Here is a 26,003-nt window from a genome sequence, read left to right as displayed (position 1 = left end):
ATGAAAAAACCCTGTAAATTCCAAACCACTATCAAATGTAAAAAAAAAAAAAACCACAAAAAACAAAAACAAAACAAAAAAAAACCAACCTATTATTATTATTACTACTAAGGAAGTTGGCAGAGCTGGTAACCTGAACTTGATCATTCAATAATATGATACATCATTTATGTGCCCTGAAAATGAGCTGAAAGCTGGAGGGGAAACAGGTAACTCAGTGGACAGAAATACTAATATAGGCTGCAAAGATGATAGTGCACCCGTCTTCATGGCTTTTGGCCCCTACTGAGACTAGGTCAGGGTTGAGAGGGGTTTTCATTCAAGTCAGAGTGGGTCTTAACAATGTGCTATTACAGGTCTTCAGACAAACTGAACAGGACAGAGAAAATGGATTAAAAGGTAAGAGTTTGACTTTAAAAGGGGTTATAGTCAGGGTGATTCTCTAGGAGAGGGAGAGGACAAGAAGGCAATTTATGGAAAAGAATTTTGGGGACTAATTTCCAATCTTTTCAAGATGGCCAGTGATTATAAAACAGTATAAAGAGAGTACCACACCAGGGCCAAAAGGGATGGTCTAAGAGCTTAAATTCAGAGTGAAAACTAAAAAACAGGTTCTGGAAGGGACTAAAAATCTTATCAAACATGGCAGGGATCCCAATTCAAATTCCTTTTTGTCTTGAAGCCTCCGAGCAGGAAATGATTTTGTTTTTTTCTGTGTAATAGTAAAAATCTATTCTTTTACTAATACTTATTTTTCTGGCATCTGAACTAGTCAATTTTGCAGCAAAAATACTGAGACTCTATACCTCACAAATTATGCTAGTTAAACTGCTCTGTGGTTATGACTTCTAGATTATAAGTTACAATAAAACACTACTCAGATCATTTCAATCCTCCTGCTCAGATACTTTCAATGGCTCTCTACAGCAGGGGTTCTCAAACTACAGCCCGCAGGACAGATGTGGCCTGCCGAGGACGTTGATGCAGCCTGTTGGGTTATGGCAAATGGGCTGAGGGGCGGAGACAGAGTGTGATCTTTTGTTTTTACTATAGTCCAGCCCTCCAACAGTTTGAGGGACAGTGAACTGGCCCCCTATTTAAAAAGTTTTAGGACCACTGGTCTACAAGATTTTAGTTCAAATTTCTTATTCTGGTGGCATTCAAATCTCTAACTTTATGTTCCAAATATATCTTTTACTTCTCCCTGAAACGTATACTCACTTCTACCCCTTTACTCATTTCATTCTCACTTTTCTGCTCTTAATCTAACAAAATCCTACCTATTCGTCACTTCTTGGCTTAAGTCCTGCCTCCTCTGAGCAGCTTTCTGTGGCCATCCCACATCACAATAACTGCCTTCTCTGAATTCTTTTCCGTACCAGCCATATATCATAATGTATTGTTAGTCAGTTTGTCTTATATTTGTCTTAGTTCTCATATTAGTTTGTAAGACTGTGCCTTATGCTTCTTTGACTATACCTTTAGTACAATCATGAGAACACAGTATGCTATGCTACAGTAACTTGAGTTACTATAAGCAGAAATTGTATGTTATTATTCTCTAGATTGTGTATATCCTTAGTGTAAAAAAGTATAAAGTAGACTTTGGATAATGAGTTTTGAAAAGTAGCAGCCAACTAACAAAGGACCACAACCTTGAAAACAAAAGGAAGTATAGAAACTGAGAATGGAAAATCTATTCCTGCCCTCATGGATGTCTTTTTCTGACCTCCTGTAGGACATAGTGCATAAATACATAATCTAGCACTTAATGCTAGATTATAGATTTCCTTGTAATGTCTTAAATGTCTCTGTAGTACCCTAAGTACCTAGTAAAAAGGCAGGCACATAAGACAGCTAGCAAAATCTTGATCAATTGGATGAAAGACTAAGAGGTTAATCCTGTATGACACCAAATGTTTTTAAGCAGGTGGCTTAAGCCTGAATCCCTTCTATCTCTGTCTTTAAGTTCTATCTTGAATTTTTTGTCCTGGACAGACTGTACCAAGAGAGAAATGAATGATGGGATAGAATATACCCATAGCCCTATCATGTTAGGCAGGCCAGGCCCTCTATATTGGCTTAATTTCAAGTGTCTAATGCCAGTGGGAAACAGACTACCCACTTAGAACCTAGATGCCTTCCCTGTCCTCCTCAGGGAAGACTCATAGATTTGCATGGAAAAAACCCATGAGATAATCTTTTCTACTCCTCTCACCTAAAAAACAGGATTATTTCCATTACAGGGAAGTGAAAACCACACGTTTTCATCCTCCCACCTTCTAACCAGTCAGAGCTCCCAATTATATACAGCATCACACAGAAACAAAGGTTTTCCTTTTCCTTTTGACTTGCTGACTTGGTCACCCTCCTGTTCTATGCTCACTTCCGTGTTGTGTATTTGTGAATCACAAAAAAATTTCAGAATGTTTTCTGAATTTCAAGGTTAAGAGGTACTTTAGAGAGTATCTAATTCAAATCTCTTATATCTCTACAACAGATATAACAAGTAGGAAGCAGTCATCTAACTTTGGCTTGATAACCTCGAGAGGGCAGACTAGTATACTACTGATCAAGGTAGCCTATTTTATGTTTGAAAAGCTTTAAGTATTAGGAAGCTTTTCTTTCCATCAAGCTTAAATTTTCTTTCCTGTGCCTTTCACTTACCAATTTTTCCTCTTAAGACTCAAATTTAATCCATTTTACCCATGCAAAACTCTTACAGCATTGCATTAGAGACCACCTCCTGCATAGATAGGGATTGGATTTGGGATTTTATAGTGTAGGTAACGGAATGGAGAAACTCCTTTTATCAATGCAAGTCAGCACCTCCTTGGCAATTTAAGTGTCTTAGAGAGTTGCCTAGACTACTAAGTGATTAAGTGACTTGCATAGTCACATAGCTGGTAATGCCAGAGATAGGGCTTATACATCCAGCTCTTCCAAGTGGACACTGAAATTGTTACTTTTTGGATTATCATTCAACTTGTTCCAAATTCACCTAATTGTGCTATCTAATATATATCCTCCCATATTAAAAATGAAAGACTTATAAAATGCTTTGCTAAAATCTATACTCTGTAGCATTCCCCTGATTACTAGTCAAATACTCGTCAAAAAAGGAGGTGGAGATAATCTGACATGGCCCGCACTTAAAACAAGTTCTGCTTTCCAGTCCTAGATATTTCTTGGACATCATTTTCAAGTAGCAGATACTATACATTTCAGCATATTTCCTCTTTCCTTTGACACTTAGAATCTGAAAGGTGGCTTCCAATTCCCAGACATCATTTTAAAACTTTGACAATTTACATATCCCTTCTTCTCTATAGCTGGTTTTTATGTATTATCATTGCCTGAGTATAAGCTACTTAAAGAACCAAGACTGTCTTGTTGGCTTTTATTTGTATCCCCAGAATTTAGTATAGTGCCTGACACATAGTACACTACATGCTTTTATCTATATCTGTTACAAATTACACTTTTAATAAAGACTAAGTGGATCCTGGTAGGCTTTTAAAATCCCTACCAAATATTATTCCATTGACAAAGCCCCCTTATTAGAGAGTTTAATTCTTTGATACCAAGTATAACCCCACCTGATGCTATGTGCTCCCCTTTCTTCTTTAACAATGTATTAATGATAGAATCATGGCTAAAGTCTGAGCTTCAGATTTGGTCTTTAAAAGTAGAGCTAGAGAGACAGATTATGGAATAATCAGACTTAAGAGATGTAGAAACCATTTTTTCTGACTTTACTTTTATTCATATTAAATCTTATCTTGTTAGACATAGTTCCATTTTCTAGCTTGTCATTCAATTGTTGGGTGATCTTCCTAGCTTTGCATCCTCTACAAATTTTGTGAGCAAGCCATTTAGGCTTTTACTCAAGTTACTGATGTTTTATAAAACACTGGTTCGAAAATGCTCAAATATACTCAAGTTGGCACTGAACTATTTTTTTCCCCTTTAGGCCTAGTTTTTCAACCACTTCCAAATCCATCTCTATCAGCTAGCTTTTAGGAAGGAATGAAGTCTGCATAACTTTGAACCATCTCTAGCTAACCTAATGGTCTCAAAATATAGTGTTAGATGGAGGCAGTGGCAAGATACTAAGGAATTCCTAGCCCAGACTGGCTATAGACCAGAGGAGTGATAAAGTAATAGGTCAGGCTGGAAGCCAAAGAGTTTAAGTCTTGAACTCTTGTTCAAAAGTGGCACACCTTCAAGATTAATATGTAAATAACATCTGACAAATTTTGCCTCCTCCATACCTCACCATGGAGTTGATCTCTTTTTTGGACATGTGTAGCCCAAATAACTTATTCCAGTAAAAGAAAAAAATTTAGTTTATTACTTCATAATTTTCTCCTTTGATACTCATATATGACAGTTCCTGTTTGGTTCAGAGATTCATAATTATCCAGTAACTTCTTTGGGTCCAGAAGGCTTGGGTGCTTAGTGCCACCCTGCTGCTAAAGGCTTAAGTTCTTACAGGTGTTAGTTTGGGAACCCCTAGGAAATCCTTCTCTGGTTCCAAAACATCTCTGAATCTTTGTGTAACAATCCCTTTCCTCTCAATATTTCTCAGCTCAGGTTCTCTATATCTATCTCTCCAGTATGCTTTTGAAAACTAAGTAGGGTATTCATAGCTTAAGTGTATGGCTAGCCCATAACTCCATCATCAGCCTTAATATAGCCTTAAGTCAGGGGAGTTAGGAAGAAGGTCAATTTATATCTTATCAAAGAGCTAAATTTGTTAATGAACAATTAGCTTTGTCAAGGAACATAAAGGAGATACTACAGGGGATTCAGAAAAATCTTATCAGGATCCTAATATATTTCTTCCTTACTGTGTTCCAGAATTCTTGCAGGAATAGATTTCTAGACTTCATTTTCTTCTCTAGTAGACCGCTTCTGTTTTCCAGTATTACTTAAAATCATCAAAAGCATTTCAGCAGTCATATATAAAGCAGCTAGATGGTACAGTGAAGAATACTGTATCTGGCATCAGAAAGAGCTGGATTTAAATTCAGCCTCAGACACTTACTAGCTCAGTGACTCTAGGAAAGTCATTTAACCTGTCTGCCTCAATTTTTTCAACTGTACCAGCATCTACCCTATGAGGATTATATGTTTTTTTTGTTTTTTTTTTTTTTTGGAGGCTGGGGTTAAGTGACTTGCCCAGGGTCACACAGCTAGGAAGTGTTAAGTGTCTGAGACCAGATTTGAACTCAGGTCCTCCTGAATTCAAGACTGGTGCTCTATCCACTGCGCCACCTAACTGCCCCTATATGAGCTATTTGTAAAGCATCTAGTACAACGCCCAGCACACAGGAAAAATTTAATAAATGATTTGTTCCTTTTCATTTCCAGCCTCTTCAATTTTCTTACCCTAAGAAATAATCTCTATGGATCTGGGAATCACAATGAGGGCAGCTAGTTGCTGTATGACCAACTCTTCACTCATTCTGGCTTTCTACTCCCTGCCAATTATTTTCTCTCTTGTCCTTCAAAGTCCAAAGATTATTCTTGGATGAGAAAACAGAAGCAAAATGAGAATTTAACACTTTTTTTTCCCTCTTGAGCCTGTTATCTGCCCTTGTTTTCATTTCCTATCTTGTGTTGATTGATGAAATCTCCTAAGTCAGACACTGGTATCTTTAGATAACTCTGCCCTCTTTTTCAATACCATTGAACTATGGTTTTTTTTTTTTTTTCCCTCTTCTGAATTTCCTTCATAGTATCTTAGGCATCCTTCCTCTGAACTCTTTGTTAATACCATCACCCAGAATTTAGGGTGAACGCTTGATTTTCCTCTCATTTTGTCATAAATTCTGTAATGCAGCAGTCAATTTCCCTCCAAAGTTTTATTACATCCATTTTAACCACCAGTTGTTCTGATTGGTTCCTCCAACTTCTGAGATATGAGATAATTGTTACTAAGACAAGCCAGGAAATTATTTCTTCTTCTTTTGGCAAAAAAAAAAAAAAAAACCCAAAAAAACCAACCCAACCCCCTTCCCCCCCAAAAAATCACACTTGTGATTTTCAGGATAACTGAACCACCTTCTCTCTCCCCCCTCTATAATAATATGCTTTTATAAGTCAGGTTTGCAATGTTTTAATTGCAATCTATTTTTCTTCTCTGCTCTAATATTCTCCAATGACATCTGCCTCCATTGTTTTTCATTCAGATGCTATCAGGCTGTCCCCTTATGGTTCCTCAATTTCCCCTCCCCCCAAGAGTCCATCTGATTAAAAATCAAATGTTATTCTTTCTTAAAACATTGACTATTTTGAATAGGAATATTTTGAATTCCATTCATGGTTCTTACCCTAATTAAGTCTCTATAAGGCTGAGTTTCTTCATACTGAGATTTCTAGTTGATCTTTTTTCACTCATTCAATACATTTGTGCATTAGTATTTAAGTCATAGGCACATAGATTTTACTTGCATGCATTTTATCTCCTATAAACTCTTAGGAGTTGGCACTATTCTTATATGATAGTCATTATTATAGCCACACTCTAGAGGATCTAGCTTGGTGGAAATACATTATCTAGTTTTCTCTTTTTCCCAGTTTAAAGCCTTTTAATTAGATTCAAAGATTCCAGTCATATATAATCCTAGGCTTTGTATGTATTCTTCCCCCCTGGTCAAAAATTTATTTTAAACTGTGACCTGTTTTCTCATACACCAATTTCTTAACTAGATGTTCAAATCTGAACTCTCCCTTTCCCCTATGAAGTCCTTGTCTTTCATTATGCATTAGTAATCAAAATATTGTTTTCATAAAGCATTCCATTCCTTGCCCAAGGCTTTAGCAATGATTCCAATATTCCTTCTGACAGCAATTTTTTTTTTTTTTGCTGCCATTTTTGCTTACATCAGTCACCAGAAAGTGGTTAGCTGCATTAGACAAATCTTGAGATGGTTTCCCTTACATCTTAAATTTACATTGAGATATAGAACTGTCTCATTAACTCTTTGCAGGGGTCAAGTGTTACTCCTGTTTGTTTCTTCCTCTCTTTATAGACGATCTAATAGTATCATTGGATTCCTATCATCATGCTTATTTTCTCCCCAAAGAATCAATGCTGTTTTTCTTTGGGGAGAAACTGATATCTGCTACTTAGCTTCCCTCTTCTGTGTCTATACTTTGGGCCTAGAAATTACTTGGCCAAGGAAGAAAGATAAAAATATACTGAATACAGATCACTGAAAAATTTCTTCTTGTTCTTCATACTTTGTGTATATGTATATATCCTTAAGGAGACATCTAGGTAGCTTAGTGGATCAAGTGCTATGCTTAGAATCAATAAGACCTAAGTTCAAATATAATCTTAAGACACTATAATCACTTAACCTCTCTTTACTTTAATCTACTGTAGAAGGAAATGCCAAATCACTCCAATACGGTTGCTAAGAAAAACCCATGGACAGTATGGTTCATGAAGTCACAAAGAGTTGGACACGAAAAATCTCCTTAACTTTTAAGACAGAGTTTTGGAAAGCAACACAGTTTTATAAGCTGGGAAATGACTGCTATCTTTGAAGGGCATGGGAATAACTCCAAGGATAAGTATGGGGCTTTGGGGCTCAAGGATTCAGATTCATTCTAAGGCCCTGTGTGTCAAATAGTGATAAGAGAATCTGGTAACAGTTGCATTCACTGATCAAACTATCTACTTCTTGTATGCCTCATGGTCTGAATGCCAGACCTATTTACTTCATTTCAAACTGAGAAACCTATTTAGTACCTCTAAGGCTATAGGAAACAGCAAGAACTTTGGATTTGGATTCAAAGGACCTGCATTCAATCTGACCTTTGCTACTTTTTACTTAAGTGACCCCTCTCAGACTCAACTTTCTCGTCTATGCAATAAGGGAAAGATATGGACTAAGTGATCTCTGCCATCCTTTCAGATTTTGACACTATGACCATATGAATTCAAAATATCCAAAGTGAATTCTCTACATTTCCCACTATGACCATATGAATTCAAAATATCCAAAGTGAATTCTCTACATTTCCCCCCAAATTAGCTCCATGAAGGTTTCATTATTTGTCAATAGCATTGCCATTCTACAGAAATGATAATTATCACCATCATAAGTAACACAGAGAACAGAACATTGAACTTGAAATCTGAAGGACTTGAGTTTAAATCCAACTCCAGATATTTACTAGCTGTGTGAACCTGGGCAAGTCATTTAACCTGTCTGCTTCAGTTTCCTTATCTGTAAAATAGGGATCATAAAAGCATCTACTTCCTAAGGTGGTTGTGAGGATAAAATGAGTTAACATTTGTAAAGTTCTTTATAAACCATAATGCACTCTATAAACGCTATATAATTACTTATGAACTATATTATACCCTCTTTACCTTATGTATGATTATACTAATAGTTTCTCTACCTCCAGAACCTCCCTACTCTATCTAGTCAAGTGTCATTCTTACATATAGGTAATTGTAATTTTTGATAATACTGTGACTTGAATAACATCAAGCTACTATTAACTGACATGAATTTATTTACTAATACATTTCATACTCTTGGATATCCTCTACTCGAATTCCCTCATTATGCCAAGAAGGAAATTGAGACCCAGAAAGTAGTAGTGAATTAAGGTCATATATCCACAAGAAACTTTCTTACAAGAAACTAGCTAAGGCAGTTATTCTGAGGGAACTAGGGATTTAAAGAAGTACTGGGAGAAGGGAGGAGATGATTTTGGAGTATTACTAGGGTGCTTAGAGCAGCCAGAAGTTTGGATGCCTGAACAGAGAGGCAATTGAGAGGACAGGGGGCAGGAGAAGAAAGAAAAAAAGGCAGTTAAACTCTAAAAACAAACTCCACAATTTTGCACTGAGCTGCCCCTTCCTTTAATCCCTATATCTTAACCTGAAGTCTCTCAACCTTTTTTTTTTTTTTAAATGTTGTGATAACTATTTTAATATAACTGGTTTCCTTTGTAATTATGTATTTTATGCATTTGAAAACATTATTCTGATTAGTTTCAAGTACACAGGCTTCAACAAGGCAGCCAGAAAGGATCTAAGACCCAAAAAAGATTAAGAATTCCTTCTATAATCCAGATTGTATATCTAGAAGATCTAGACTGATCTTCCAAAGGCATTGCTTCTATTGTGGCACAGCTCTACTTAAGTATCTATGTTAGCTGTCTGTTACCTGCTTTAGTACACCTAAACTTCTCATCTTTGGTTTCCAGGCCTTCCACAATCTTATTCTACCCTTAAATATCCAACTTGATTTCACCTGCTTCCCAGAATGTGCCCTCCACTCCAGTTAGGTCACATCTCTACAGCGTGTTGAAGATTACATGTTGTGGTTAGTATCACTTTTGTACTTTTGTTCATGTACCCTGAGCTAGGAATGCCCTCCACCGAACCTATCTGCCTATCCAATCCTTATACCTTCAAAATTCCAGCTTCTCTAGGAAGCCTTTTCTGATTCCTTCATATTGCTTTCTTCCTTCTCTGAATACACTCGGAAATGTGATCATTCAATTAGTTCTTGTTCTCTCCCACAGCACTTCCTAACTTTATAACACTCTGAGGTGTCCTCAAAGCTCTTTATTTCCCTAGTCATCCATTCTTTCCCTCTACTCTACAGAATCAATCATATCCACAGATATGCCAAGAATGGTTCCCCAGTGTACTGGCATCTGGCATCCCAGCTTGATGTGGCTCATCTAGGTTTCCCAATCCTTACCGTCAGCTCTAGCTCTTATATCCCTTTGTGCATGGCTGCTGGCTGGGACTGCTGAGAAAGGAGAACTTGGCTCCATCAGAAGAGCCAATGCCTGCCCAGCAGCTCCAAAACTGGTGGGTTTCACCTCGTTGGACTGGTGGCCCTGCTGGAGGCCATCCCTGTTGCCCTGCTCAGCCTGGGCTTCTAGACTGCTGGGATCCAGGCAGAGCCCAAGGGGAAGAGAGGGTAGGCTGTGGCTACAGCGAGCCCCTTCATCCAGTGGGCCTGTCCCATCTCGCTGGGATTCAGGGATGGGTGAGAACTCCAGAGAGGAGTCGCCAGTACTCAGCCGCAGGGGAGGTGAACCCGAGCCTCCCACTTTTTTTCGGCCCTTGGCCAGTTCAGCAAAGGAAGTGACCCGTCTGGGTGGGGAGCCGGGCCCAGCCAATGAGGAGGGTCCCTCACTTAGACGGACAGGGCAGCTCAGCATGCGCTCCAGGGAGCCCAGCCGATTTGGAGGGCTTCGTTCCAGACTTCGGTCATAGCTGCGGGAACGCTGGCGCCCGCTGCTGAGGATGGGAGGAGACACGTTGACATACACCTGTCCTTCTATCACATCTGGGCCTGCCCCAGGTCCTACTTCTGTTGGAGAACTCTTGGCTTTCTGCTCCTCTGTGTGGGTCTCTGGCTTTTGGAATAGGTAGTATTCAGTGGGTTGGCCTGAGACTGGGCCAGGACTGCCCTTGGTGTGTTCCTCTGAGCAACTGGTGATGGAGGAGCCAGCAGGACTGGGTGAAGACTGGGAGGATAGGTCACAGGTGACAAGTTTGTAGTAGTTCTGTGTGGCCACCACAAGGCGGGCCTGGCTCTGGAAGCAGGCGGTGAGGTCAGCCGCGGCCGGACAGGGCTCACAGTGTGGGCGGTAGGAATTGCAGTTGGCATCGAGCTCAGGAGAGGAGGCGTGAGGGCAGCCGCAGCCCTCGTCTCCCCCCCCACTATCGGGGTGGTGAGACTCACAAGACATCTTAGACTCGGCTGGGGAGGAGTGCAGGTCCAGGTAGAAGGCTCCAGGGTCTGAGTGGCTACAGAAGGAGGAGTCGCTGCAAGACAGGGGGGCAGAGTTGAGATTGGCACGGGAGTGACCATGCATCTTGTTGTAGAGAGCACTGAAGGTGACCAATACACCATCTGAGCTGTTGCAGGAAGAATCGCTAACATAGCCCATGGATTGGTCGGCCACTTCTGATTGGCTGGATGTGCTGCTGCAACGGCAGTGTCGGGATCCTGAGCCTGAACAGCCACAGGCTCGGACGCCTGGGTTTCTTGGGGACTCATCTAAGCTAAGTTTCCACTCCTGATCAAAGGAAAAACCAGAGGTGTCATTGGCTCCAGGGCCACCCCCCTCATCCAGCTCCATGGTCTCTGCCTCCTGTTCTGGGGGACAGTGGTACCCATGGCTGCATTTTTGTGCTTCTGAACTGCTGCTCAGAGGCTCCTGCTCCTGTCCTTCTACCACTCCAGCTCGACTGTTTGTGGCTCCCCAGGTTTTCCCTGTTCCAGGGTCAAGAGTTGCCAATTGGAAGGGGGGCTGTCTGCTCCCATGTAGGTGAAAGGACTGTTGGGTTGAACTGTCGCAATCTCCATATGGCTCTTCTGGCTCACCCTCTTTCATTAGGAATGGGTTGTGCCGTTTGGGAACTCCAGGGCCTCGCCCATCACGGATCCTGCTTTTGGGACCATCCCCAGGCCCAACAGCACTCCCTGAGGCAGGGAGCACTCTACTGTAGAGCAGAGAGTCAGCCTGTGTCAGGTCTCTGTCAGGGTGGCCCAACTCAGGGGGACAGAAGGGGTTGGTCCTTGAACTTCCATTGCCCGCACCTCCACCCCCACAGCACTGCCTGTCAGGGACTTGGCAATGCACCAGGGGAATATGGTGGACGATGAGGGTTTCTCCTGTCAGCTTGGGGGGACTATCCATTCTGGAAAGTTCGGCCGAGGGCATCAATGGCCCCAGATACTGCCCCCGGTACCCTCTGGGGCAGGACACATCTCATCAGGAAGGCCTGGCACCTGGAGAGACACAAAAAGAGACAAAAAGCAATGTCATCTTGCCAGAAGTAAGGGGCACCTTCAGCTTCCCCATACCTAACAAACCTTCATATCTGTACCTGGGATACACAAAATCCTGCCCTATTCCTGGGGGCAGAAGATTTGGAAGGATCCTAGGATCACAAGACTTAAGAATTAGAAAGCACCTGATACCATCTAGTCTCATACTCTCATTTTACAAATGAGAGGAACTGAGACCCAGAAATGGGAAGTGTCTAAAATTACACAGGTACTAAGTCACAAAGCCAAGATTAGAACAAACATAGTTTAATTACAAATGCAGTATGTTTTGTGCCCCTATTATTATAGAATAAGGGGTAGAGTTCAGATTTATAGCCTTGTTTTCCTTTGTCAAATTTAGTACTCTATTGCATCATAGAGGCCTATTCCTGAGAGAATAAAATATGTTCTGGCAGGATCTAGATTCAGTTTTATGTGCCTTTTTTGGGGGAGAGCGGGTGAAGGTTAAGGCAAACTTATAGGCTTAACCTCCCTTTAGTTTCAATCTATATCTTTTTTTTAAAGTTTTTTTTTTTTATCAAGTAAACTTTTTCTACCTTCTATTACTTGTTCCAAAAATAAAGAACAAATTCTGCTCAGTCTTCAATAACAAATATTATTGGCTCTAATGGGGAACTATGGTGGAAAGATTGACAAGTACCCTTAAAAATATTCATCATCCCAGTTTTTGGAAATTAAGCACAATGTTTGAAAGACTAATAAAACAGATCTTTTAAAATATTCGGATAACTATGTTTCAATATTAATTTGTTTTCTTTGTAATTTTATTTTATATACTTAAAAACTGTTTTGAGAAGGAATATACCCAAGTGGTCTATGACATAGTCATAGTTTAGAAGTCTTATTATAGAAGTTTCTTTGTCACTGGATCAGTCATACACACACAGATAGGGTGCTGGACTTAGATCTGGAAGACTTGGCTTCTAAACATGCCTTGACCTTTGCTTAGCTATGAAGCCAGGGCAAAGTCTTTCTTAGTCTCTCTCAGCCTCAATTCCTTCCTCTGTAAAAAGGGGGAAATAATAACACCTACCTTTCAGGGTTGTAAGGATTAAAGGATAAGACGTGTCAGGCACTTTTGCAAATCTTAAAAAGTTCTCCATAAGTGTTCACTGTTATTATGTGGTTCTGTATTAAAGCTAAGATTCCATTCCTACTGCTCCCCCAATTTCAGTTTTCCTAAGTGTCTGAGCTCTCAGTCTCTATCTGCTCAAATAGTCTTCACTTCAAGAGTCCAAAGCCCTTTCTGCTAGACCCTGAGATTAAGTGATTATTGTATATTTATGTGTTTTAGTATACTTGAGTAATTTAGTGTTTTGGATGAGCACATCACTTATGTATGTATGTGTTTTTGTATGTCTCTGCATCTTGTGTGTGTGTGTGTGTGTGTGTGTGTGTGTGCGCGTGCGCCCTGAAGATGGAATTACAAGCAGTTCCAGATGAGGATCCTACAGTGAGGTTTTGACTATAGAAAGAGGTACTAATCTATAATTACTATAACTAACAGAAAGCTCTTTATATCTATTCATTTTTACAATATTAGTCCTATAAAAACGTTTCCATGGCTACTGGAATCTCAATGACAAGGAGAATAGGAGAACACCATTATCTGTGTGTCTCTATGAGCCAATGGACTGATACTTGGGAATGATGTAGTTAGGAACATATGGACAGGAAAAGAACCCTCCTCATTGTATATCTTCAATATTCCTTTGTTGTAGAACAAATGTTGCACTGTATTACATGTGACTAGATGTTGTCATATGTATAAATTCATAAGAGTTTAAAAAAAGTTGGAAAGTGGTATCTATCATTAAAAAGTAAATGACAGAAAGAAGGTGATGAGAAAAGCATCCTGTAGTAGAAGATAGAAAAATAGGAGTGACAAGGGAAAGTATAGAAGAATGAGTGGGCAGTGAATTGAGTTAGCAATTCAAAATCAAGTATGTTCAACACACATACCATTGCATGATGCTCTTCCTCCCTTCCTCCCTTCCACTGCTGTCCATGTTTGTTTCATGATACACTTCTTCCTTTGATAAATAATTCCTACAAGTGTGCTCATCCACGCCCAAGTTCTAATTGGTGACTTAAAGAGTACACTTCAAATTATCTTTTCTCATTTTGATTTTGTTCTGCTAATCTTCTCTTTTCACAATCAAACTCTTAAATATTGCATCCTAGATCAGCTTCCCAAGAAAGAAGGGAAGGAAACAGAACTTGAGAGACAAAACTATTACTTCCCATCCCACTCCTTCAGGCACATTCTGCTTTCAACTGCTCATGATTCCATGCCAAGTCAAGTTTTTTCTTCTGTTGCTTGGCATACCAGAATTTAGAACTCCTCCTTGGACTTGGATTTGGGGGCATATTATCTTCCCAACTTCGCTTCCTTTAGAGAAATTATTTACAATATATATTCTCTGGCCTTCTCTTATTCCATCTATCTAAACTCTGACCCTGATAATCAACTCTTCCCCCACTCTTTACTTTTCTAACTCACCCTGAAAGTATGAAGACATCTCTGTAACCAAAAGTCAAATTACCTTTTCTTAACCATGTATCTGGCTGGATGAATTTACCTATTCTCTCAGCAGCTATCATCATGGAATTAGAGAAATCTCAAAAGTTTGATAAGATCCTACAAAAAATTTACTATAATATTCCTATCAATGTAGGCAATGTAGGCAACATAGGGAAGAACAGTGGATTCAGTGTCCAATGACCTGGACTTGAATACTAGCTCTGCCTGTGAGCATGACTATCACTTAACTTCTCTGAGACTCAGTTTCCTTAACTATGAAATGAAAAGAGTAGATGATAGGATCTCTAAGATCCAGTTGTAAATTTACAACTCCATCATTATAATTATTAATTATTAATCCTTGATAAGTAATTAGCTGATCTTGGCTTAATTACTCCGACTTGGAACTCACTAATTCTAAAAGAGAGGCCATTCTACTGTTGGGCAGCTCTGTTTAGTATAATTTTATTTATTCAATAGATGTTTGCTGAGCATATATGAGCACTGTAGCAGTCATCAAGTAGCCAAGTAGCCAATAATTAAGTAGGAACGTAGGTGGAACCCTCTCAAACTGTCATGTAATCAAGATTCTTAATTGGTTGAGAATGACTACAGAATTGTAGATTTAGCCAATAAGTTTGATATGAGGAGCTCAAGTGAATGAACCCCCAAATTGGCAAAGGAACATCTTGATTCCAAGGACTCTATTCTCTTCTGGGACCAAGAGAGAGCAACTGCTATGGTGTCGAGGCTAAGGAATAGCAGTCATTTTTAAACATTATACTGAAATAAACTACAAAGGAACTATGAAGAAAGATGTTATCCATATCTATCCAAAGAAAGAACTGATAAAAAGAAGTATAGTATTGTTTTGCATGTATATACATATATGTGTACAGACATACCCTAGGAAGCAAAGACAAAATAAAAAAAGACAAAATCTAATCTGGAAGGGGATAAATTATCTTTACATCTATCTATCTATCTATTTATCTACATATTTCTATATTTCTAATAAATCTTAATATTATCTTTGAAATTAAAATATATCATTTCCCTTTCTAACTAGTCAGTTAACTAGCATGTATTAAGTGTCTAAGCTCTGGGAAACACAGTTTTGTAGTTTGTGAGGTAAGGGTAGGAGAAGAAAGAAGAAGCTGGTAACCAAATCAGGCACTCAGTTTGTCAGCAGCAACAGAAGGAAGGTTAATTTGAGATTAGGTGTGACAGCTCTCTAAATATGGGTTGGCTCAGGGACTAGAAAGATTTAGGAAATGCAATTCTTCAAGTTGGAACTCAATTTGAGAATTTTAGAAAGAATATGAAAACAAGTAAAGAGTTATTTTGTCTATATGCCAATCAATTTACGTGAAATGGATTGATTGTGATGGAATACTACTGTTCAATAAGAAATGAGCTGATTGATTTTAGGAAAACATATAAAGACTTGCAATGAAATAATCAAGCGTGAATGAATAAAATCAAGAGAAAGTACTTTGAATGACTTAAGTCATTGAGTATTGTAAATATTCAAATCAGCTGCAAAGGGCCTAAGAAGGAAGATGCTATCCATGTCCAGAGAAAGAACTGATTAAAAAAATATGTATAGTATGATTTTGCATATATACACAGGAATACACTTTCCCCAGGGCAGGGTGGGGAGAGAAAGAAAAAGTAATAAAGTGAACAAAAGAGAACAAAAGAAAATTTAGAAGGAAGCAAAGGAAAAGCTTTGAAAATGGTGTGTAATATCTATTATATAATTTTAAAAAATCAAACTGAAATAAAAATTCATGGTTTCATATTGAATCCTCTTTTCATTTTATGCTGTGTACATGGAAATATTTTTTTTGTCTTTTTCTATTTAAAGTTCAAAATGAATAAAATTTTGAAAGAAGATGAAAGCAGTGGAGGCAAAGACAAAGTTCCCTGAATTTATTCCAAGAAACAGCTGCAATTCCCCAAGAGACTAACAGAGATCATTAAGGTCTAAGAACTTGGACTGGAGACTTTGTGAGATGGCTGACAGTGGTAGGATATCAATCCCTAGTCTAAAGCTACCAAACACTATTACACACTTCTCAGATTGGCTAAAATGACAGAAACAGATGATGATAAATGTTGGAGGGGATGTGGGAAAACTGGGACACCAATGCAATTGCTAGTGGAGTTGTGAACTGATCTAACCATTCTGGAGGGAAATTTGGAACTATGCTCAAAGAGCTATAAAACTCTGCATACTCTTTGATCCAACAGGATCTTTACTGGGCCTGTATGCTAAAGAGATTATAAAAAGGGAAAAGGACCCACATGCAAAAATGTTTGTAGCAGTCCTTTTTGTAGTGACAAAGAACTAGAAACTGAATGGATGCCTTTCAATTGGGAAATGATTGAATAAGTGATGGTATATGAATGTAATAGAATATTATTACTGTATAAGAAATGATCAGCAGGATGATTTTAGAACTGATGCTAAGTAAAGTGAGTAGAACCAAAAGAACACTGTATAGAGCAACAAGATTAGATGATGATCAACTCTGATGGACATGGCTCTTTTTAACAATGAAGTGATTCAGTACAATTCCAATAGACTTGATGAAGAGAGCCATCTGTATCCAAAAAGAGGACTGTGGAGACTGAATGTGGATCACAACGTAGTGTTTTCCCCTTTGTTGTTGTTGTTATTGTTTACTTGCTTGTTTTTCTCTCTCATTTTTATCTGATTTTTCTTGTGCAGCATGATAAATGTGGAAATACATTTAGAAGAATTGCAAAAAAAAAATTAAAGCTACCAGAAACACAGAGAGTTTTAGAAAAAAATGGAAATGGACTTTTTATATATAATCCTACAAATACTTAAAATGAATTATTATGTATCCCCCAAAGTTTTACTTTTTCAAGGTAAGTGTCCTTGGTTTCTCCAATATTTTATGACTCAATACTGAATTTCCTTACCATCTTGTTTTCTTTCTCAGATGTGGCTATCCAACAGTCTGTGAGCTCAATGGGAACAAGGACTGTTCTTCACCTTTCTTTGTATACTGACAACTTAGTGCCTGATATATGGAATGTACTTAATAAAAAAGCATTTTATTATATAATCAGTGGACTGCCTGGTTGAATATATTAAAGTTGCAGCTTAACTAGGAGAGAGTATGGCATATCCATGACCTCCCTCCCTTTAGGTACTATGTTTCTATTAATGCAACCAAAAGAGTATGTTTTTGATTATTCCATCATTATTTCTGACTTACAGTGAGCTTGTGATCACCTAAAACTCCTGGATTTTTTCCTCATGTACTGATGTAAAATCTTTACCCTTTTCCAGAGTAAGTTATGAAAGCCTTGAGGAGAGTTTTCCCACTAGTGGCCATACTGAAATCATCTCAATAACTTTTTAAAGTTGGTTTAGCTTTTAGGGATTGTTTCCTTTTTCATACAACAGGCCCTACACTACAAGAGAAAGTAGTCATGTGAATATTAAAATGGGATAATATTTGGAAAAAGTAGTTAGCACAATCCCTGGCACATAATAGATGCTTATTCCCTCCCTCCCTTCCTTCCCTGTGTTCTCATTTTATCTGGGGTCAATCAGGCAGAGTCTATTGAGTGCTTTCTATGTCCCCAGAAAGAAAGTGCTGTGGGGAGAGGAGAAGAATAAATCCTGGCTCTAGGAGGGCTGGCTTATAGTATGGTTCTCAACCATGAGGAAAAGCCACCCCTGGATAAGGGAGGCTGAGTGAAAGGGTACACCTGAGAAATAACTGGAAGCCTAATCCACTGTCTTTTAGGAAGCCCATCCAGCTAAGCACTATAGGCCAGCTTCTGACCAGTTTGCTCTGACTCTCCAAGACTAACCGGATGTTATTTCTACTCAGAGCTGCCCTTGTTTTTCTCCCTAGGGACAAATAAATGGCTATAGAAAAAAGGGCCCTCGTCACACATAACCTTCCCTTCCTTCAATTTCCAGAGTTCTTGGGTTGGGACACCAAGAGGAGAATCTCACATTAGAATGTGAGCATCTTAAGAATAGGGACAGTGTCTTTCTTTGAATCTATGTTTAATTTACACAGTATCTGGCACATGGTAATGCTTAATAAGCTTGATGACTGAATTAATAACTTTAACCAGGCTAGTTGTCGAATTGTGGATTCAATCCACATGAGACCACAAGTATGACAATGATGACAACCACACAAGTACCAACTCCCCACACCAGGGAAGAAGGATTTTGGAGGGGGGTCCTTTTTCCAACCCTGGCTTGCCCCTTCCATAGGAAGCTAATGAGTAGCATAATGATAATCATATTGCAACTAGCAGGGACCACAACATCCTCCCTGGGATTCTTCTCCTTTTAGGCCAAAATTTTAATAAAGGTAAGATCTCTGAAAGTGCTTGTTTCAAGAATATAGAAAATATATCAAATAACTACTATTAAATGGAGGGAGGGAGCTTGTGCAAATACCAGGTTGCCTCTGTTTCCTTCTATTTGTAGGTGAGCCCACACCATGAGAGCCTCTTTCAGACTGACAGGATATCCTGGGGACACTCCTGGCTAGAAACATGTTTAGTATTCGAGGAGGAAGGCCCTACCTTATAGCCAGTGTTATCTTCGAGACAGTCCTAGTGCATATTAGTAAGTGTCCCTTTGCCTACCTTTCTCAGTTCTCGCCAACCCCAGGGAGAGGTAGAGAATGAAGTAGAGAGTAGGTGTTAGAACATTTGAGTCTGGTCCCAGATCTCAGTGACCTTGGCCTGAGAGCCCTGAGATGCAAGGACATGGTTTTCAATAGGAATGCTCACTTATAATATACTGAAAGATTCCCTAAGTGGGCAGGTGGAAAAGTGAGAGGGCATGGTCAGGGAGGGGGGAATGATGAAAGAAGAATAAGGGAATATATCTCCCTAGGAGTCTGAATGTGATACCAGGGACCTCTTCGGTTATTATTGACTTTCTAGTCAGCTGTCTGGATATTGCTCCATCCTCCACCCATCTCTACCTCAACCTCCTTAATGGCTGATCCTGCACACCTCAGAGCATCTCTGGTCAGTCCTCTGGGGTAAATAATTCTTTGGTTAGATCTCATACCAAGACTCAGCTTTCTGTTCCCTATAGAATCATGGGGATAGAGAGTTTAATCTTCTAGGGTCACTCCATTTTGGGAGACAATACAGATTTAGCCTTCCTTTGGCAGCATTCCCTAACACATACTTCAGCCTTTTGTCTTTGATTATGTCTACCTCTCCCAAATAGATAGCAGTGGGATGGAGGGAGCAGTCTGACTCTCTGAACCAAAACAAATGCTGATGTCTTGGCCAGCAGAAGGGAGGGAGGAGGGGAGACATTCTACCTCATTGACAGGGCAGCACCAGCACAAACCCTTTTGGCCTGGCTGTTTGTTATTCCTGTGCTTCTCTCTCTCTCTCTCTCTCACACACACACACACACACACACACACACACACACACACACACACACACACACACACACACACACACACACACACGATTGAGGAGTTCTGGCGGCTATTCTATCAAACCCTTCTTCCCAGCCCTGAGCCAGATAGACAAAGCCAGCCTCCAGGATTTAGAGGTGCAAAAGAGCGAGCCAGGCAACCATCCAAGCCTCCCTGTTCTTCCCTCCCCATCCAGCTGTACCTCTGTAAGGAGCCTTCACCTAGACCTTCCGGTTTCCTGATGGCTCTGGCCTGGCTGGGCAGGGGAAGCTGGCTGATTTCCTCAGCTCTATTTTCTGTTCCTCACAGTTGCATTTCTGCCCATGCAGAGGGGCTGCGCAATTCCATCCCCAGCGTCCCTGCTGCTATTGCTGCTGCTGCCACCGCCGCCGCTGCTACTGCTGCGGTGACGTTGTTGCTGAGGAAAGAGGGAAAGGGAAGGAATAGGCATGCCCACAGCACAGCCATTCAGCCTCCCTCCCTGTCAATCCCTATGGGCTCTCAGCCCAGGGAAAGGGAGGGAGGAGGAAGGAGTCAGAGATCCAGGGCAGGCGGAACTGGATGGATGATTCTTTTTGAGCAACAGAAAAGGAAGCAGGATGGGCTGGGCCCAGTCCTCCTCCTTCCCTAGGAGGTCCCTGGGAAAGAATTTGGGATAGAAACAGACTTGGGGCTTCCTCTGGGCCACTCCTTTCAGTTCTTAGCTGGAAACCTTTCCCTCTTCCACCTCTGTGACACCTCATTTTCTCCGCCTGCCCTTTTCTTTTGTTTAACCTCAGTGGGCCCAGAATGGGGATGAGGTGCAAGAAATGGGGGGGGGGGAACAGGAAGTATATCTAGACTGATCCCAGGGCAGTCATTTATAGAAGTTCACCACGTCTTGGGAGAGTCATTCTGAGGTTCAGGGAAACCAAGGAAAGAGATTCAAAGAGCAATACCATGCCTATTCTCTGTAGGTTCCTGATAGTTTAACCAGAAGGAAAGATTTTTTGGGGGGGAGATAGTTATCTCTTTCCCAAATGAAGTCAGCTCAAGCTCTGAGGAAACTGCAAGTGAGACCCAGATTAGGAGATGGAAGTCTGTGTTAAAAAGATGAAGTTAGGGACAGAGAGTGGTAGCTTTCCAGTAACTTGTGTCTCTCACCTTAGGAATGGCCTCCTGCCCTAACACAGAGGCTCAGTTTCTCACCCCGCCAAAACTGAGATTTCTCTCCAAATCCAATGTTATAGCTTTGTCGTTGGTAACTGTGGGGCCAAATCTTATTCCTCCAATGATCCCATCATTGGGGGGAAGAAAGCTCCTTTAAGTCAAGGAACTATTGGACAAAGGTCTGGGGATGATAGTTAAGAGACATTGTGCTGAGAGAAAGGACTAATTCCCAGATCATCAAAAGGAGTTCTATAAGAGTTCTGCTTGGCTCTCTGGAAGGAAAGCTGTCTTGTCCTTTTGTGGTTCAAAACCAGCTCTCTATGAAGAGAAAGGGTGGGGTGGGCTGCATGAGTCTATAGCAGATATTCTGCTATCCTGGAAACTCCCACAATTTTGTCTTGAAGAACTATATTTACAAGAAGCATAAGTACTGTCTTTTCTCACTCTCTGTTATTGACTCTTTAAGACTCTTTAAGCTTCCAACCTCAGAGCCCAAAGATCTCAGACCTGGTTAATCCTATTGAGGTAGGAGAAGACTGCAAAAAATAGTCCCATAGCAGTCATCCTCATACTTATTCTGTCACCTCATCAGAGATTTAGATCTTGAAGAGACCTTAGAGGCTATCTAGTCCAAAACTTTCATTTTATAGATGAGGAAACTAAGATCCAGAAAGATTAGATAAGACCTAAGGGCCTAGGGTCTTACAGCAAGTGACAGGGCTGGGATTCAAACTAAGGCCCTCTAATTCCAACTCCAACACCTTTCTATTCTCATGGTGCCACATGACCATCAAGGCCAGGTCCTTGGGTCTAAATCTTGCTAGCCACCAAAAAACACTCTTCCTTCCTGTCTGAAGATTTGGGTAAGAAGTCTTGAACATATGACACAAGCTGGAAAAAATAAGCTGGGGCTAAGAACAGAGAGGGGAAGGGAGAAGAGAGGAGGAAAGAACTCTGAGCTCACAGAGAACTGTGACATAAGACAGGCTGAGCCTTCTCTAGCCTCCCCCCATCCCCCACCTTGCTTCATATCCTTCCCATTCACAATGGAGACCATGTGCTGAGATGAAAAGACTAAAATAAAAGTCTGTGAGTTAGTGACACAGGGCAGCCAGCATTCAAGTGCTGATGTAGGAGAGCAGCTCTCAAATTTTATTGGTCAGGCTCACTTTAACTAAACCACAGACCTCCTTGCCACACCTATATATAGTTGCCATCACTGAAAAACTCTTCCTGGAGTTTAAATAAGATTTATAGGACTTCTGATAAGATACCAATGAGTGTAATGTATACTAAAGAAGATATTAATTTGTTATTAATTTGAAGCAAAATGTATACATTGTTATATTATAAACATAAGCAGTCTTCTAATCTGCTTCCAGTTTCTCCCTTTACCATCCATCTATTATTCACATCACTTCAGATCACTTCCTTTTCTCACTGGCTTCCTATTGATTATAGAATAAAATGTAAACTTCTTGTCTAGCTTTTAAGATCCTCTGTAATTTGACTTCATTTTGACTACCTAATCTTATTTCTCCCGGAGCCCATCATGTGTCCTCCACTCTTGTCTGACTGGTCTCCTTGATCTTTTCCACATACTGCTCATTTATCCCATCTATGGCTTTGCTCGTAACATTCTTTCTAATCTGGAATGTTCTCTATCCTTTGACTCTATCTAAATTTTACCCATCTTCCCACCTCTAAAGTATTCCTTAGATACTCCAGTCCACACTAATATTTCCTTCCTTTATTTTACTGCATAACTTATATTTTGGATCACACAATCATACAACGTCCTCTTATATTGGGACATTAATATGGGATATATTAAAATACTTCAAATATGTGAAATTTCACAAAATCCTACTGTCCAATACCTTATCATGATGTAGTGGTGAGCCTGGCTTCTAAAAAGTTTTGCCAACAATATACAAAATTTGCTATGATGAGTATTTGAGCTTAGTTTTTGTTATAGCCTATGTCTCTTTTCTATGGACCAAACTAGGTAAGTATGGAAAGGCTCCTTCCAAGTAGGCTAGTCATTTAGTGCTGAATTCTTTGACCAGGGCAAACTGGCCTCAGTCCTTATAGTCCATTTCTACTTCTTGGTGGAAGAATGAGAGAAAACAGAGTTGAGGTGCTAAGAATCAGATAGTTTATAAACCATCTGATGTGGGAGAAACTCTACTGATTAATTTTGACATATCTTGCTATAAATAAAACCATATCTGTTCAACTTAAGACTTCTGAGGACAGTATCTATCTTGTTTTATATTTATATCCCAATGACTGGCACATAATAAATGATTGTTGATTGTTTTGATCAAATTGGTCTTAATGTGTGTCTATAGAAGAAAAAAAATTCATGGAACATAGGTACGTACACTGATGCATTGTTGCAAGAGTTGTGAACTGGTTCAACCATTCTGGAGAATAGTTTGGAACTATGCTCAAAGAGCTATTGAACTGTGCATATCCTTTGGCTCAGCAATAAAACTACTAGGTTGATACCCCAAAATGATCAAAGAAAAAGGAAAAGGATCTTTAGATACAAATATATAATACAAACATATACAAACACATACAAAAATGTAGCAGTATATACCTGTTCACAATAACAGTAATGATATTGTAACAATGATCAGCCGTGAAGAACTTAGCTACTCTGATCAATCAGTGATTCAAGAATATTCCAAAGGACTCATGAAGAAAAATGCTATCTACATCCAGAAAGAGAACTGGTATGAACTTGAGTGTAAATTAGCACACTTTTTTCACTTTATTTTTTTCTTTGCTTTTTTTGGGGGAGCAATATGGCTAATATAGAATTTTTTTACATGACTTCATATATATAACTTATATGTCTTGTCTTCTCAATGGACAGGGCCAAGAGCTAGAGGGAAGAAAAGAATTTGGAACTCAAATTTTTAAAAATATTAAATGAAGTACACACACACACACACACACACACACACACAGTTTTTGCTAAGGCAATTGGAGTTAAGTGACTTGCCCAGGGTCACACTGCTAGGAAGTATTAAGTATCTGAAGCCAAATTTGAACTTAAGTCCTCCTGACTTCAGGGCTGGTGTTCTATCTACTACGCCACGTAGCTTCCCAAATGAAGCATATATTTTAAAACATTTCATGGGACACTTGATCATCTTGTATTATGATGCTCGTGATAAAAATTCATGTTATCACTATGAAAATAATCAATCTATTATATTGACATCTGTTGCAGAAACCTAGGATATAGAAATTCTATTAAGAATTCACTAACCATCTCCATACTGAACCAACAAATACTTTCATATACAGAGACTTGAATATAAAAGTGAGTATAGGAAAGGATGGCTTAAAAAAACATATTAGAAAATACAGTTCAAGAAAAAGAAACATAAAAAGTCAAAAGATTATAGACTACACCAAAGCTTTATATGTTTGTTATAAAATATTTTTTTTTGAGAACAAAGATGGAGGATGCTGAACTTGCTAAATACTAAATGATATCACAAAAAGGAATTTAATTATATTTTATTAGATAAAAAAATTGCTTCTTACTGCCTGAAACAACTGCCTGTTTACAGTTAAAAAAGGATCAAAATTAATACAAATTCTAAAGAAAGAATAAAATTGAGAAAAGATATACAATTAAAACTACTGATGTTGAAAAATAGGAACTGAATGGAGAAATGAACTTTGATACTGGTTATACTAATTTCCTAAAGAAGCTTAATTGATGTAAATCAACTATTATAATGAGACCAAAAGAGACTAGAAACTGTCTCAGTCAGCAAACATATCATCTAACATTAAGAGATGAAACAGTAGTCAAGCATAGCAATGGTATAAAATATAAACTTGTTTGTTAAAAAAAAATGATATAAACAAATTACCAATAGTGAGAAGCAATATAGAGAAAAATAAGTTTAAGGAAAACTAGGCAAAAGACCCAATTAAGTAAAGTCATTCTGAAAGCAAGTGAGGATTAAACTGGAAGAAGGACAACAGATTTAAAAATAAAAAAGATCTTTTTTTAATAACAATTCCTTTTTATTGGCATGTGAAGCCATGATAACTATACTGTAATCTCAGATGGTTGTTCGAGAGAGTAGACATGATACTGAAGAAAACAAGTAGAAAAAGCAATTGGATTAGATTAGAAATCCAAGTTAGTGGTGACCCAATTTTGAAGGCATTGAGAAATCCATTGTCAGGGTATCTAAAATGGAGAAGTAAAATACTGAAAGCATGGGGTAAACTTCCCCCAAACTCAGATCTTGTTGACCCAAATCAGGAAACTGAGAAAACAGTAATAACTATAAATACATACTTACTTTCTCAAATCTACTCATTTAATAAAATTATAATCTATCTCTGCATCATGGGCATCCACGATGAAGAAATAAGTACATAAAGCAGGCATGCAAACCATATTCTTACGCAACATGACATTTCTCTTCTAGTTTTTTGGGGGAGGCCTGGGAAGGATAAGAATCAGTTGGGATGGAATAATCAAGTCAGTCAAGATTTAAGCTGAAAGGCAGGTTTCTCAGAGGCATTTCTTTGTCAGTGAGAACAGTAGTAATTGGGATAACTGAAATAGGAAATGGTATAAAGACTTCAGGGCACTTGCAGCAAGACAAGCTAAGTGGGTTGGGGAAGTAAGAGGCAAAGTATATAGAAACCTCACAGGAATCAAGACTCAGAATTAAATTGACTATTGGTTCGAGACACAAAGACCCCAAACAGGCAGAGCTGTCTCTCCTTTCCTTCTTTTCAACATTTTGATAATAGCTGTCTGGAATCACTATCTGCAAGGACAGGTGCAAAATCAGTCCATAATCCCCTGAAATATGGTTTTTACACTTATCAACGAATATACTCTTTTGTTCAAGATTAGCAATGACCTCCTACTCATCTGACCAATGAATGGAGTTTTAAACATTTTCATCCTCTTTGGGATTTAGCACTCTTTCTTAAAACTTTTTTTCCTGCCTGGAAATTATTCTATGC

The 26,003-nt window shown here is 39.1% G+C and overlaps 1 protein-coding gene across 12 annotated transcripts in view; it reads right to left on the bottom strand.

Moving 5' to 3' along the window:
• Positions 1 to 26,003, bottom strand: part of RUSC2 (RUN and SH3 domain containing 2) — an 89,424-nt gene that overhangs the window by 8,822 nt on the left and 54,599 nt on the right. For 8 of the 12 annotated variants that reach the window (XM_074280292.1, XM_074280294.1, XM_074280293.1 and 5 more), the window contains exon 2: positions 9,744 to 11,792. The exons of 2 other annotated variants lie outside the window; for them this stretch is intronic. In XM_074280292.1, coding sequence (XP_074136393.1) covers positions 9,744 to 11,724 — 1,981 coding nt within the window. In that variant the 5' untranslated portion in view covers positions 11,725 to 11,792. Of the gene's footprint in view, positions 1 to 9,743; positions 11,793 to 20,034; positions 20,251 to 26,003 lie in introns of all 12 variants that reach the window. 2 more of the 12 variants (XM_074280291.1, XM_074280289.1) reach the window with 1 other exon arrangement.

Source organism: Sminthopsis crassicaudata, chromosome 1 (assembly GCF_048593235.1).
Source record: "Sminthopsis crassicaudata isolate SCR6 chromosome 1, ASM4859323v1, whole genome shotgun sequence".
Taxonomy (NCBI): Eukaryota; Metazoa; Chordata; class Mammalia; order Dasyuromorphia; family Dasyuridae; genus Sminthopsis; species Sminthopsis crassicaudata.
Note: the sequence above shows the minus strand (reverse complement) of the source record. Positions and strands in the feature narration are given on the sequence as shown.